The sequence below is a fragment of the Rattus norvegicus genome, chromosome 10 (assembly GCF_036323735.1).
Source record: "Rattus norvegicus strain BN/NHsdMcwi chromosome 10, GRCr8, whole genome shotgun sequence".
NCBI lineage: Eukaryota > Metazoa > Chordata > Mammalia > Rodentia > Muridae > Rattus > Rattus norvegicus.
This window is the reverse complement of record NC_086028.1, coordinates 42464302-42480200: the sequence shown is the minus strand read 5'-3', so window position 1 is coordinate 42480200 and position 15899 is coordinate 42464302. Positions and strand designations below refer to the sequence as shown.

Genomic DNA, 15899 nt, shown 5'->3' with positions numbered 1-15899 from the left:
CGACGCGCCGCACCACAACAGTGCGCTCCCCCGCCCGCCGCGGCACAGCGGAAGTCCCGCCTCCGTGCGCTCAATGGCCGTATTCTTTATATGGGCGGGGCCTCCCTCGCCGCTGGCAGTTCCCATTGGGCACCATCGCTGCCGGTCTGCGGTGCCAGGCTACTTCCTGGACTCTGCTGGGATGGGTTCAAAGTAGAGAAAGTGTAAGAGGGAAGAGTTACCCCGGCTAGAGAGGACAGCGGGCCGGTGGTTTAGTCCTGGCTGTGGAGTGGGATGCTGAGATGGGTCTGGAGGGATGCAGGATGTTCTAGTCCCAGTTAGGATCGTGAATAGGGTCCTCGCTCCGAGGAAGGATGCTGAGCGGGGTTTGGAAGAATGCAGGATGTCCTGATCCGGGGCAGGAATGGTGAGCGAGGTCCTCTGGCTCTGGGGTGAAAATGCTAAGTTAGGTCAGGAGGGACGCGGGCTCCTACTTCAAGGTGGGGTGCTGAGCGGGATATGGGGGCACGCAGGGTCTCCACTCCGTTATGAGGTGCTGAGCAGGTTCCCAGTTCCAGCGCGGGATCCTGAGCTGGGACCCGGCTCCGTCGTGGGGTTGTGAGCAAGCCGATTACGGGATGATATGCTAAGCCGGGTGTAGGCCGAAAGGACGTTGAGAGGCGTCTACGGGAAGTAGGGACAGACTTGCAGCAAAGATCATGTTCGAAGTGGATTGAAGCATCGACGTGAGGAGGAAAACTGAGGGACAAACGTGGGAGAAGGGTATGGGAAGTGGACCTTAGGGAAAATTGCTGCCAGGAGAACAGACTGGGCAAAACGGAAAATCCTGGGCTGGAAGACCTGCGCAGCAGCGGGAGGCAGGGTGCATAGTGTGGAACATAAGCTAGTGTGGAGGTACATATGCGCATAAAGAGGCGTTGAGAAGCAGGGGAGGTCGAACAGGAGAAGTAGCAATCTTTGGGTAGAGCGGGCACGAAGGAAGGAGTGACTTAAGAAGGAGAACCCTGGGTCAGGACAACTGGGTTGATCTTCAGGATGGGCTTTGTGGGCAGAGGCAAAGGTGAAAGGCCCTTAGGGCACCGACGGACTCACCTTCAGACATGTTGGGGATTAATTTGTAGTTTTATTGCTTCAAGACACTCAGACCAACCAGGGAGGAGGCCACCTCACCCTGCCAAGACCAGGGTGCCACCTCGTGCCCTTCCAGAAAGGACACAGTGACTTTTCCGAGGGTCAGGTCATATAATCATTAGTGTCCTGTGGGAATGGGGGGTGGGGGTGGGTGAATATAGGGTGGGTGTCAGGTAAGCTCTTAAATTCTCTTCAAAGGTCTAGAATGGGTTTGTACAGTTTAATTTTTATTAATGTCATACAGGAGACAGTATATTAGAATACACCTACAGATTAAAATTTAAGCCCACTATGGGGGCTGAGGTTGTAATTTGGTGACAGGGTGGTTAATTAGCACACTCGAGGCTCTGGATTTGTTCCACAGTGCTACTTAAACAGGATGTGGTGGCACTGGTCTGTAATCCCATCTTTTAGCAGGAGGATCTGAAGTTCAAGGTCATTCTTTTTTTTTTTTTTTTTTAAAGAATTATTTACTGTATGTATATGAGTGCACTGTAGCTGTCTTCAGACGCACCAGAAGAGGGCATCAGATCCCACTACAGATGGTTGTGAGCCACCATGTGGTTTCTGGAAATTGTACTCAGGACCCCTGGAAGAGCAGACAGTGCTCTTAACTGCTGAGCCATCTCTCCAGCCCCTCAAGGTCATTTTGGGTACATAGCACCCAGGCCAGACCTTGTCTCAAAATAACAAAACAAAACAAAATATGTCCATTGTGAAATTGCTTATAAAAATACTGTTAACGTTACAAGTGAGAAGTGGTGAAGTAAAATTTAACATCTTCAGGAAAAGATATGCGCTTGAGTTTTAAGGTAGAGTCAACATCAGTGTGTGTGTGTGTGTGTGTGTGTGTGTGTGTGTGTGTGTGTGTTAAAAGTCACCAGCAACTCTTTAGAAAAGACTGACGAGGAGCTTGAGAAATGCCCTTTTTGATGCTGAGTAAAAGGTGTGGAATGAGCTCTCTATGGCGGCCCACACCTGCTATGTCAACACTTGAGAAGTATGCAGGAGGATCCGGAGTTCTTATTGAACTTGAGGCTAGCCTGGGCTATACGAGACCTTGTCCCAAACAAAACAAGGATATAAAATTGCATATGAACTTGTGGGATGCGATATGTATGTATTCGTGTTAAATAATCCTTGCAGGGCGGGATGCTCTTCCAGGGGACCCCAGTTCATTTCTGTTAAACACCTCCATCGGCTCACAACTGCCAGTAATTCCAGTTCTAGGAATTCGGCCACCCTGCGAATGTGCGAGTGCCCCATCCCCAAGCAAAACAAGATCCCAACAGCAGCAATAACAAAACTTTTGGGGGGTCACTGAGGTGCCTCAGTGGGTAAAAGCACTTGCCAGTGAGCCAGCTGACCTCAGTTCTATCCCCAGGGCTTACATGGCAAATGCAGATCATCTCCGACCACAGCCTCACTGATATGAATGCACTGCCTCCTCACAGGAAAAAAAATAAATGTCATAATTTTTTTTGAAAAGTCAAAAACATACATAAGGAGTCCTCCGTATTACAAACTGACATGTGGTTGACATTTTAATACTTTGTTCTACCTTTGCATTTTTCCTAATAAGTTTTTTTTTTTTTTGCTTTTACAGTAACAAAAATAATAAAACATTAACGGAAAAACACAATTTACTAGGAGGCTTGCTTCAGAGTTCATATTCCAGAGCAGGTTCCTGAGAGATGGCTCAGTGGTTAGAAGCACCGTCTGCTCTTCCAGGGGTCCTGAGTTCAATCCCCAGCAACCACATGGTGGCTCACGACCATCTAATAATGTGTGATTTGATGCCCTCTTCTGGCATGTAGTGTACATGCAGATAAAATACTCATACATTAAATAAATAAATAAGTCTTCAAAACAAAACCTAGCTGGCGCAGGCGGCGCAGGCAACTACAGAGGCAAGCGTGATGCTGGCTTGATAAGGGTACCACTCAGGTAAAGTTCAGAGTAGAGAATGAAACTGGAGGTACACACAAGACAGTGTGCACTGCTTCAGAGGTCCCATGGTGTGGATGTAAGCTCTGCTTTTCTTTTCATGTTTTTTGTTTTCTTTTGTTTTGTTTTGTTTTTTGGAGGACAGGGTTTTTCTGTGTAGCCCTGACTGTTCTGGAACTCAATCTATACACCAGGCTGGCCTCGAATTCACAGAGATCAGCCTGCTTCTGCCTCCCAAGTGCTGGGATTAAAGTCGTTTTTTGCTTTGTTTGTTTGTTTTTGTTTTTTATGCTGAGATGCTTTTCAGAAATCTTGCATCCTGCCAGGTCATTTCAGCACCCAACTGCTTCACCATCAGTGTTCCTTGGCTGGAGGAGTAAGGAGCTCCTCCCTTGGGGGCACCAGACCAGTCCTTGGGACAGCAGCCATTCCTGCTACCTGTCATCCCAGAGTTCTTTAGACGTCCCCGCCCCTTACTTGGCAATCCTTTATTAGTGCAGTCCCCGGTTAAAATAAGCTCATCTTTAGACCAGAATAAGCATCAAGCCCATTGGTAGAGCATGTGTGCGTATAGGCGCCATATTTGTGGAGTGCGTGTGTGAACGTGTGCGTGTAGGCACCATGTGTGAGCACCTGCTCTCATGCTCTGACCATCTTTTTCAGAGATCCTGGAGTCTTCCAGAGAGAGATGTTCCATCACAACCTTTCCCTATCTGTCTAGCTCTGGCTGTGGTGGTTTTAATGACTTCACAATATTACAGCTTATGCGCTGAGCATTATTAGATGGTTGGCTTTGCTGTTGGAACAGTGTCCAGATCTGAGTACCACTCTTCATGTGCTATGATATGTTAATTAATCCTTCCCTTCCCTTCCCTTCCCTTCCCTTCCCTTCCCTTCCCTTCCCTTCCCTTCCCTTCCCTTCCCTTTCATTAGGAGACAGTGCCTCATATATTCCAGGCTGGTCTGGAACCCACTATGTAGTCAAGAGTTACCTTAAACCTCTGATTCTCTTGCCTTCATCCTCCAAGTACTGGGATGACAGACACGTGACACCGAACACAATGGTGCTGAGGATGGAACTGGGGACCTCATGTTTGGCTGCTGAGCTACAGGCCCAGCCAGCCACAGTCACTTAAGTCTGTTAGAGATAGTGACAGTGACCTGTAAATGACTACAGCAAAGCCTTGTACAGCATTAAAGGTTAATCGATGCTGATCTGTCCGCCCACCTCAATTCACTTCCATTTGCTTCCAACAGCAGGATATTTTTTGAACACGGTTTGTCTTTATGTTTTGCCTGTATGCATGTATGTGCACCATATGTGTGCCTGATGCCTGTGGGAGCCAGAAGAGGGTCTCAGATCTGCTGGGCCTGGAGTTATAGATGATTGTATGCTCCCATGTGGGTGCTGGGAACCCAGGTCTTCTGCAAGAGCAGCCAGTGTTCTTAACCACCAAACCATCTCACCAGCCCCAGCATTTGTCTTTGTAGCTCAGGATGCCCTGGAACCAGAGAACAAGGATCTCCTGGCACTAGTTGACAAATGTTTGTGAGCTACTTGGTGTGGTGTGTACTAGGTCCTCCTGCAGGGGCAGTAAGTACTTTGAACCCCTGAGCCACCTCTCCAAACCCAATGTAAATTTTTCAACACAAAACTTTTCCTAACCAGGTGTGATGGTGCATGCTTTTAATCCTGCACTCAGAAAGCAGAGGGAAGTGGATCTTTGTGAGTTCTTGGCCAACCAAGGAACTCTGTGAGTTCCAGGATAATAAGGACTATATAGAGAGACCCTGTCTCAAGAAACAAAAACACAAAAACACCTAAACCACAGTAACAAAATAACACCCTTTCCTATTGTTTATGCTTACTTAACAATAACAAAATAACTCTTTCCTATTGTTTATGGTTACTTCAATAGTGGGATGATAGTGGGATGTCAGAAGAATTGTAGTGAAACTCTGAAGTTTCTGCTCTCAGTCTCAGCTACCCTGCTCTCTTCCCCCATCAACCTTCTATCCAATCAACTGACGGCACAGCAATGCTCCCACATCATCCCAGCCAGAAAGACTCAGGGTTGGTGCCTATGCTGAGTAGCTTCTGGACAGGAGGAATGTCCCTCTGCGTTCTTCCTTCCTGTTTGGAGGGCAGGCGGCAGGCCTTCAGGGATTCTGTCTTTGGATACAGATGGAAAATTAGTGATAGATCTTGAGTGTCTGGTATTATGAGTGCGCTAGCTGTGGGCAGCTGATGGGTTAGGCCTTCGGCTCAGACATCAGTGGGAGTGTGTCCAACAGAGGATGCTGTAATGGTTAATCTTCACTGTCACCTCAGCTGGATGTCAGATCCCTGTGAGGATATGAGAGGATGTTCCCAGAAAGTCCTAACTAAATGGACATCTTCCCATGGGCTGGGCTCCTAGGCTGAATAAGAAGAAAATCAGCTGAGCACTCTCCCTCCTGCTACCCACACCTTTGCTTCCTGACTGTGGACACAACGTGATCAGTTACCCCATGACCCCCTGCTAAGGTACCTTCCCTGCCACTATGAACAATTCATCCTTAAGCCGTGAGCCAAAATAAACCCTTCCTTTTGTCCGACATCTTGTCTGAATAATTAGTAACAAATATAGAGGGGTTGGGGGAGGGGAGGTGGATGGGGGATGGCCTAGCGTGCTGCTCAGAGTCTGGTAGTAGAGCTGGTGAGTGGGGTGTGTAAGGAGCTGGGAGAGGATGCTGGAAGCTGTGGGAACCAGAGGCAAGTGCTCTACCCATCCAGCCACAGCCCCTGCTCAGAAGTCTCGGTCATCTGTTTGTAACAGTTACTGAATCCCCAAGAGAGATTTTTACTGTTTCAGATTGTCAGTCAGCTCTGCTAGGCATTTAAATCTGAAAAAACTCAGGCACATTCAGTTCTTAATTGTCCTTTGAATTATCTAAGGAACTTTGATTAATTAAGGCAGTAAGTCTATCAAATGTTTAAGAAGGATTAAGTCTATTAAATTTAACAATTCAACACCAATAAAGAACAAAGGAAAATGATTCTTCTTATCACTGCATGAAAAGCTACTAAATTTCAAAGTACTCAAATCTGTACATTGAACTTAAAACCTTAAAGGAAAGTTAGTATTTAAAATGGGCAGCCTTAGGCCAGGCTGGTAGCACCCACGTGGAGTCCCAGCAGAGGAAAAAGAATCATGAGGCTAGCCTGTACTAACTCACAGAGAGACCTCGCACAGTGTGGAAAGGGCTGGGATATAGCTCAGTGGCACACTTGCCTAGCATGTGAGAGGTCCTGAGTTTACTTTTCAGTATTACAAAAGACACACACACACACACACACACACACACACACGCACACACCCCACGTATTTGTGCATACATGGCCACATTATTTATATTGTATATTTCTTTTTAAAAGTTGAGAATTACTGCTGGCACGATAGCCCAGTGGGTAAAGATGCCTGCCCCTGAGCCTGACTATCTGAGTCAGTCCTCAGACCCATATGGTAGAACGTGCGAACGGACCTTGCAAATTGCCCTACTCTACCTCATGCCATGTACCACTCCAAACTCACTCTCTCTCTCTCTCTCTCTCTCTCTCTCTCTCTCTCTCTCTCTCTCTGTCTTCTCTCTTCTCTCTTTCTCTCTTAGGGTTTTACTGCTGGGAACAGATACTATGACCAAGGCAACTCTTATAAAGACAACATTTAATTGGGGCTGGCTTACAGCTTCAGAGGTTCAGTCCATTATCATCAAGGTGGGAGCATGGCAGCATCCGGGCAGGCATGGTGCAGGAGGAGCTGAGAGTTCTACATCTTCATCTGAAGGCTGCTAGGAGAATACTGACTGCCAGGCAGCTAGGATGAGGGTCTTAGAGCCCCCACCCACAATAACACACCTACTCCAACAAGGCCACATCTACTCCAACAGGGCCACACCTTCTAATAGGCCAAGCATATTCAAACCATGACACAAACACACACACACACACACAGAGCCTGGTTTGGTGGCATACACCTTTAATCTTAGTACTCTGGAGACAGAAGCAGGCAGACCTCTGTGACCTCAGTAGACACAATGGACATGAAGAGCAGAAGTGGGGGGGACTAACTAGAAGATGAAAGGGAACTGTGTGAGGTGGGAGGACTGTTAGAGGTGGGAAGGACTGGGGAAGGGGAACTGGAAAGGACAAAGTATCCTGATACACCTGTGAAGACTCACTGGTGAACCACATTCTTTTGTAGATTAACCTAAACAACAACAACAATAACAACAACAAACAATTAAAAATTAAAAATGCGACACTTGGAGAGAGAAATGATAGAAATACAGCATCTATAAATGAAACTTAAAAAAATAAAGCAATTAGAATGGGTTTTTAGATTATCATGTTTCAATTAAGTGTAATGATGGGCTCCCTGTGGTGCTTCCAGACCTGTAGGGAATGTGGCCTTCCTTCTGGCTGCCTTCAGCTGCTCTTGGCTTCTCCCATGTCTGCATACTCAGCCAACTTCTAAGGAGTGACACAGCAAGACCAGAAGATGTCACGTCATTCTTCCTGTCACTGGAAAATTCTAATACCCATGGACACAATGACTAACCTTAGGTCTGTGAGTCAGTCCTTTGTGAGTTTGGTCAGGGAAAGAGAATCAGCCAGTCTTGAGGAGAGGTGCCCTGAGGGGGCTGAGGGATGTGTAGGTCTTGATCTATGCACTTCAGGGAACACCCTTTTCATTTTATTGAGATGGAGTCTCCAGAGAGCTGGAATTACAGAGGTGTGTGACCACAGCCAGATTCTGACAGAAAGCATTTTCGTGAGTCACAGCTCATGGTCAGCAGCATATGACAGGTTTGCCATCACAAAGCCCAGCTTCTTCCATTGTCCCTTGTCTTGCTATGATCACGTGGTTCGATCATTAATGTATGCAGTCTTTATTTAAAGCAGATAACAGAGTGATAAAAACATTTGTGCTGCCTTCTGGATTCATCTATACTCTTATCTTTCTTTTTCCTTTCTGTACTAGGAATTGAACCCTAGTACAGTCTGATGATTTCGTGCCAAGCCTCAGCCCCAACCCAAGCCCTTATATACAGTTATCTTGACTAGTTACTTAAACAAAATTCTTCATGCTGGGCATGGTATGCGTACCTTTAATCCCAGCACACTGGAGTCAGAGGCAGGTGGGTCTCTCTGAGTTCCAGGCCAACCTGGTCTACATAGCTAGCTAGAGGCCAGCCAAGGCTACCTAGTGAGACCCTGCCTCAAGACAGTCACCACAAAGGGGAAACTTTTTACTTAGCATTTTGTGTGTGTGATGTGTGTGCTGCAGAACCCTGTGGAGGTCAGAGGACAACCTTTAGAGTTCGTTCTTTCCTTCCTCCTTTATGTGGGCTCTGAGGCTGGAACGCAGGTTGTCAGGTTTGTACCACAAGCACCTTGGCCTGCTGAGCCATCTCACCAGCCCTTGACCAGTCTTTTACTTCTTCAGGTGGATTTGAATCGGAGTTCAGGAGGGCTGATGCCCAAAGGCAGAAACCACAGAGGACAGGGACCGTGATCCCTGTCCCTTCCCATTGGGCAGTGGCTACCCCCATACTCCAGTTTTCAGCACCTGCTAATTAATGTCACTCCAACCACTGTTTTGGGTTTTTTTTATTATTTTTATGTATATGAGTATTTTTCGTGTGTGTGTGTGTGTGTGTTTGTGTGTGTGTGCGTGTGTGTGCATTGCATGCACACCTAGTACTTTCAGAGGCCAGAAGAGGGCCCCAAATCTCCTGGACTGGAGTTGTAGCTGGTTGTGAGCCACCACGTGGGTGCTCTTAACTGCTGAGGTGTCTCTCCAGCCCCATCAACCACTGTTTTTACGCAGGCCCTTCACTGAACTCTCCTCAGTTCCCCAGTGTGTAGCTGTCTTAGTCACTGTGCTATGGCTGTGAAGAGACACTATGACAAGGCAACTCTTACAAAAGAAATCATTTAAATGGGGCTTCTTACAGTTTCAGAGGCTTAGTCTATTATGAGAGGGAGCATGGCAGCAGGCAGGTGTGGTGCTGGAGAAGTTACTGAGTTACAGTCTTGATCTACAACAAGGGAGAGAGAGAGGGAGGGAGGGAGGGAGGGGGAGAGAGAGAGAGAGAGAGAGAGAGAGAGAGAGAGAGAGAGAGAGAGAGAGAGAGAAAAGAGGGAGGCAGACAGAGGCTGGACCTGGCATGGGCTTCTGAAATACCATCCCTACCCACCCACACAGACACTCCTGCAACAAGGCCGCCTCCTGTCTCTAACAGGGCCACTCCCTGATGACTAAGCATTCAAATATATGAGCTTATGGAGGCCACTCTTTTTAAAAATTAATTAATATCTCAAACGCTGCCCTTCTGCCAGCCCCCACCCTCTACAAAGTCCCTCCCCTTCTCCTCTGAGAGGATGGGGTCCCTTCTGGGTATCCCCTCACCCTGGCACAAGTCTCTGTAGGATTAGATGCATCCTCTCCCCCTGAGGCCAGGCAAGGCAGCCCTGTTGGGGAGCGGATACTATAGTCAGGCTACAGCTTTAAGGAGAGTCTCCGCTCCAGTTGTTGGGGACCCCACATGGAGACTGAGCTGCTGTCTGCTACGTATGTTCCAGGGGGTAGGGAGCTCTGTCCAGCCTGTGTATGCTCTTTGGTTGGTGGCTCAGACTCTGAGAGTTCCAAGTGTCCAGGTTGGTTGACTCTGTTTGTCTTCCTGTGGAGTTCCTATCCCCTTCAGGGCCTTCAATCCTTCCCCCTACTCTACCATAAGAGTCTACAGGGCCATTCTTACTCAAACCATCACAGTGGGTGACTTCATTTTGAGAATTTGGAGGCTTCAGCATCCTTCTAGACCCTCAGGGTCATAAAAATCTCGGGGTGTTTCCTTTGTGGGACTCATCTAGACGCTAATGGTGCCCTTCAGTGTCTGTTCTTGCTAGACTAGAGAATCGGAGCACGCTCTGGCAGTGTCTGCACACAGTAGATGAATAACACTTGTTTGGTTTGAGTAGAGGTCTCATAATGAAGTCCAGGCTGGACTTGAACTCATAATCTTCCTGCCTCAGCATTCCTGAGTGTTAGAGTTATGGGCATGCTGTACCAGTCTGGGCTACTTGAGACTGAATGAAAGGGTAGTGTTGGTCTCATGGACTTCTGAGAGGCTGGGGGCACTAGATTAGGGCTTTAAAAAAATACCTTGGGAGCTAGAGGTTGGTTAAGATTGTTTTTCTTTTTAAATTTTGTTTTCTGTGCATGCATTGCCCGTATGTGTCTGAGCAAGGGTGTCGGATCCCTTAGAACTGGAGTTACAGACAGTTGTGAACCGCCATGCGGTTGTTGGGAATTGAATCCAGGTCCTCTGGAAGGGCAGCCAGTGCTCTTAACCCCTGAGCCAACTCTCCAGCCACAAGACTGTCATTCTTGCAGATGGCCCAGATCTGGTTCTCAGCACCCATGTGGAAGGGCACACACTACCTGTAATTCTAGATACCTGTACACATATATTTATTTTTAACAAGCAAGCTATTGAATAAACCTAGCATCTCCGTACACGTTGGCAAAGTCAAGCAGTTGAATCATGTGAGGGTAAATAAAGATCACATGGGAGTGAAGAGCCTATAAGTCACTCAATCTGGTTCTTGCTTCCACCTGCAGTCTTCCAATTTCTAGCTGAGCATCTGCGCACAGTAGGCACTTGATACTTTCCTTCGTCATTCACCATTGGGTCACGATTTCTCTGGGTGCCTTAAAAACCTTTCTTTAAGATATATTTACTTATTAATGTGTATGAGTGTTTTGCCTACGCGTATGTCTGTGCACCGTGTACCTACCTGGTACCTGTGGAGTGCAGAAGAGGGCGCTGGATCCCCTGGAACTCTAAATACAAACAGCTGGGAGCCACCATGTGCGTGCTGGGAACCTGGGTCTTCTGCAAGAGACACTGGTGCTCTAAACCACTGAGCCATCTCGCCAGCCCGTTAAAAAACTTTTTAAAAAACCAGATTTTATTTTATTGTATGAATGCTTTTGCCTGTATGTGTGTGTGCATGGGTGCCACGCATGCTTGGTTCCCAAGGAGGTGACACATCAGTGTCTGATCCCTTGTAACTGGAGTTAAGGGATCAGCACTATGTGGGTGCTGGGAACCCCACCAGATGGGAACCCCCAACAAATGCTCTTAACCGCTGGGGCATCTCTCACTCCAAGTGTGTACCTTTAAGAATACTGTCATTCGGGGTTGGGGATTTAGCTCAGCGGTAGAGCGCTTGCCTAGCAAGCACAAGGCCCTGGGTTCGGTCCCCAGCTCCGAAAAAAAAAAGAAAAAAAAAAAAAAAAAGAATACTGTCATTCTATTTCTTCCAACCTGCATTTTGGGCCTGAGTCCTTATTCCTGGTCCGTGACCATCTCCAAGCTATGGCGCTATAGCACCCTCTGGTGGTTGCTTAGCGACAGCACCAGGAACATTAACTTCTGCTCAGGCACACGTTTCAAGCACTACTCATTTCCCTGTGAACTGAGGCCTAATGAGGGTAGTAGCTGCGCCAGATCTCATTGAGGATGTTTTAGTCATGGTTCCACGGATGCTAAACAGCCCAGAAACACTTTGGTACACAAGTTATTTGTGGCTAATGGGTGAGGAGCTCAGTTTGTTTGCCCTCTGGAATTCTCTACCTTCTAATCTAGAAGGCTGTGTGTGGAGTTTGCCCTTGTGCTCCTCCAGACCCGAGCCCCTTTATCTTGTGGCTTTGCAGGGGCTGCCCTCTGCCCTCTTCTTGGCTTGGCCTTTCAGCTCTGGGGGGGGGGGTCTCCCGATGGTTTCACCACAGTTTCTAAGACTTAGCTATCCTTCTCGGTCCTTTTTACTTAACAATCATCCTTGTTCTGGTCTGCCTTCCCCTCTAGAAACGGCAGCAGCTCGACTTGGTTCAGTACCCTGCTGGACATCTGGACACTGGGCAGGCACCCGGTGTTCTGAGGACATCGACAGAAAGGCAGGTGACGAGGGACGTGCCAGACACCACTTTAGAGAAACTCTGGAGATTTATTGAACAATCACAGTCACAACTGAACATGGTAAGTCATCTTTTACAGAGCTCACTCTTCCAGGAGAGGTGGGTGGTCTTGGGCTTCCCCCACAGAACCCTGTCTCAGTGCCCAGCTTCCCTGCCTGCAGCCCCCCCACCCCAGGGGACCCCAGCCTTCCCGTCAGAGCAGAGTGGAACCTGTTAAGATCTCGAAACAGCTATTACTCTCACCCAATGGGGGCAGCAGGGCCCTGATTCAGCATCAAAACCTTAAACCAAAATATGACTAGGATTTGTCGTAGAAAGCACCAGCAGCAAGTGTTGACCGGATGCAGGGTGGAACTGCACTCCTTGTCCCTTTCCCACTGCCTGTCTTCAGTTAAACACGCCACCACTTCTTGGCTACACGCAGGGAGAAGCGTAACAGGAAGGACTGAAGGGGAGTCGTGGTGCTGACTCTGGGAATCCACTAGGCTTGCCCATCAGAGCAGCTCCCGCCACAACTGAAGGTCCACCATTGCCGGCTGCTTTTAAAGCCAGACACTCCAGGTGGCAGGACAGGGTAAGACAGCTTGCCACACAAAGGCCTCGTAGCAAGGACACTGCATTCCAAAAATGTTTCTGGAACATTTGGGAGGTGACTTTCTAACCGCATTTTGTTTTGCAGTCTTAGCCTTGAAGTAAAGCTTTGGAGGAAGAGAGGCCAGCTGCCTGGCTTGTTGCTTGGCTGTGGCGTGTCCACAGGCCTTCCTGCCTGTGCAGAGTAGAAACCTGACTCTTCTGGACAAGGGTTTCCACACCTGAAGCCAAAACAAGGTGGGGATTGAAGTACCTGTAGCCAGCCACTAGGCCCGCCTGGTCCTTCCTGTGACACACCTCCTCAAGTCTTATGCTTTAAGGTCAGAGTCCAGCAGTCACAGATGCTGAGGTGAGCTCAGAGGAAGTGACCACTGGAGGAGGGGGCAAACCAGATGAGAATGGAAATGAATGGGGCAAGCAAGGCCAGGGATGGCTTGTGGCAGCATCTGCTTTAACCACCGGCTTAACATCACCTGGAAATACAGCTCGCCCCTGATAGCGAGGGACGGGCAGAGCACTTCTGGGGGGATCAGCACCTCCTACCCACAGGGTTGTCAGGTCTCTAGAACTTGTAGGCTACTAGAGCTGTCCAGTCTCAGGGAGGGCTGCACAGATAGGCAGTTTCCCTACTGTGGGGGGCCTCTGGGTCTCAGTTCTGCTCCAAGCCTAGCACTTTCTGCTTGAAGTCAGATATAAAGACACCCAGTCTGCTCATAGGACCTGCGTAAGCCCCCCCCCCCCCACCCGTCTGTCTAGCAAGGCACTAAGAAGTGGTTCAAGTTTAGGGAGTCAGCTGCTCGACTGCATTTTCTCTTTGTAAAAGGCACGGTTTTTATTGAAATGAGGCCGCATTGCTCTCCGAGGACTCGACTCCCCTTGGCTGCAACACGTGTCCCCACTGGATTCTAGACGCTCACCCCCCACCCCCTCTGACTCCTTCCCAGCTGGTCATTTGTCAGGTAGAATGCTCATATGGAAAAGGACACTAGAAATCCACAAGGGAGCTGTGACAGCGCAGGGGTTGCATGGAGGTGACTCTACACCAGCCATCTGGCCGACCTGAGGACTGGATGACCCTGATCCCAGCATCTCTAAGGCAGGGCTCTGTCCCCAGGACCACATCTCAGTTACTTCACTGGCAAATGACAAGGTCAAGTAACCACATCCTTGGAGGGTAAGTTCTCATTTGAGACATGGGGTTAAAGGGGACGTCCTCACTCCTCACAGGGCACTGGGTTGTACCAAAGCTTCCGGTGTCCCACTGCCTCCGCTCGGGTGAGGGGTTGCCTGACACCTGGATGCTTGCGCTCTGTGCCCACGCATGCCATGGCTCATCTTTGTTTGCAGCACTTTTCAGAAACTCCAGGGTTCTGTGAGGTTGGAACCACAACGGTCATTATCTGGGGGAAGCCGCCACCCCCAGGGGAACTCTGGAGGTGAGCATCTCGCAGCACCCGTTCCTCTCCAAGGCAGGGGAGCTGCCAAGGAAAGCACAGAGAAAGGGCTTTGGAAGCATTGGCTGGGAGCTGTTTGGTCTGGAGGTCTACTGAGCCAGCTGAACCAGCCCCGAAAACCTGGTACCCGGATAGCCCTGTAACTAGAACGGGCATCTGAAATACCCAGAGAGCCAGGGAAGACACCCCTTACATTTGGCTGCAGAGAAAGAAGCTCCTTGTCTGGTTGCTGGCCAGCGCTAGCTACAGAGCACTCTGAGGTCCCAGTGGGCTCTCAGTGCCCTGGACCAACATAGAAGCTGGGCAGTACTGGCAGTCTCCCCTCAGCACGGGCAGACATCCTTGCCAGTAGCTAGCACACAGGCTTAAAATCTGTCCCAAGGCCAATACCACCTTTCCTTCTAGGGCACTGTCTTGTCTGGCAGTAGCCCAAGGGCTAGGCAACCTCGTAGGACTGATTTTCTGGTTCAACCCTAACCTTTAGGAGACAATGCTGACAGGCTGGTGAACTCTGCTACTATGTAAGCAGGCTCTACCTTCTTGGAGAGCTGTTCGTGTGGTCTCTTCTCCCCATGGCCCCACCACGCAAGTACTTCAAGAACCCTCTGTCCCAAGCCACTTGGCCCAGCACCTTGGTGCCCACGGATGCCTCTTCTCCCACAGGAGGAAGGTCTATGAGTGCCACAGCAACCTGAGGGGCTTGTCAAGGAGGTCTAAGGACTCAGTTTCGGTTGAAATTTTCTAAGACCGTGGAGTTGGTATGTTCAAAGAGCCACTGCTGGGTGAGGGAGGAGGGATTGCAGGTGTTCATGAAGATCCTGTGGTCACTTTCGCTGCAGTCCATGCAGCTGCCGCTAACAGGGTGGTACAGGGTCTTGTCCTACAGAACAGGAAGGGTGTCAGCAGAGGGGAACACAGCAGCCATGACAGCAACAAGAAAGCAAGGCCCAGCGTCTCCTGTTGCCTCATGATGAATGCTACTGCTAGGTGGGACCTTCAGTACTGCCTGCTTCCAACCAGAGTACCCTGCTGTATGGAATGGCTGGGCGCATGCTCCCCCCTTTTGTTTCAGGGTCTCACTGTGTAACTAGGGCTGACCTAGAGCTTTATGTAGACCAGGCTGGCCTCCAACTCACTGAGATCTGCCTGCCTCTTCCTCCCTAGCGCTGGCATTTAAGATGTGCACTGCCACGCCCCCACTTGGCTTCCTTTCTACAATGCATGAATCTGGGTTTCTGCCCTTTCTCTCAGGGCCAGATTAGTGGCAGAGCAGGACGAGTGGACAGGATCTGCAGGGCGAAGCAGGAGGCCCTGCAACCCTTAAAACCAACAACCTGGCAAGGACGTGCTTGGGTCCCCCACCCCGCACCACGCCCCACCTTGCGGTATTTCCACAGCTGGTTGCCCTTCATGCTGTGGCAGTCATAGAGGGTGACTGGGCTGGTGTGGGAAACAGCGTCGAAGCAGAACTTCTTGGTATGTTGAGGGTCTCCAGGCCGGATGTCCTCCCGCCAGGTGAAGGTGAAGACCTGTATACACAGGGACACTGCTAGAGGGTGGTAAACACTGACAGTGTCCCCTCCCTGCATGCTAATCACATTGTTATTATGTTGAGATGGCGTCTACTGTTAGACTGGTTTCCACCAGCAGGGCTTGCAGGGTACGGTGCTCAAGATTCCCCATGTACTTAGAAGCCCGGGCAGTGAATACTATTCATGCTTTACTGTGTGTGTGTGTGCGCGCGCGCGCG

The 15899-nt window shown here is 49.2% G+C and overlaps 1 protein-coding gene across 3 annotated transcripts in view; it reads right to left on the bottom strand.

Moving 5' to 3' along the window:
* Positions 1-12113: 12113 nt before the first annotated feature.
* The window catches only part of Galnt10 (polypeptide N-acetylgalactosaminyltransferase 10), a 146397-nt gene continuing 142611 nt past the window's right edge, over positions 12114-15899 (bottom strand). For 2 of the 3 annotated variants that reach the window (XM_039085105.2, NM_130742.2), the window contains 2 exons: positions 15529-15678; positions 12114-15029 (listed from right to left, as the gene is read on the bottom strand). In XM_039085105.2, the coding sequence (XP_038941033.1) occupies positions 14871-15029; positions 15529-15678 (309 nt within the window). In that variant the 3' untranslated portion in view covers positions 12114-14870. The remainder of the gene's footprint in view (positions 15030-15528; positions 15679-15899) is intronic. The other variant, XM_039085106.2, reaches the window with a different exon arrangement.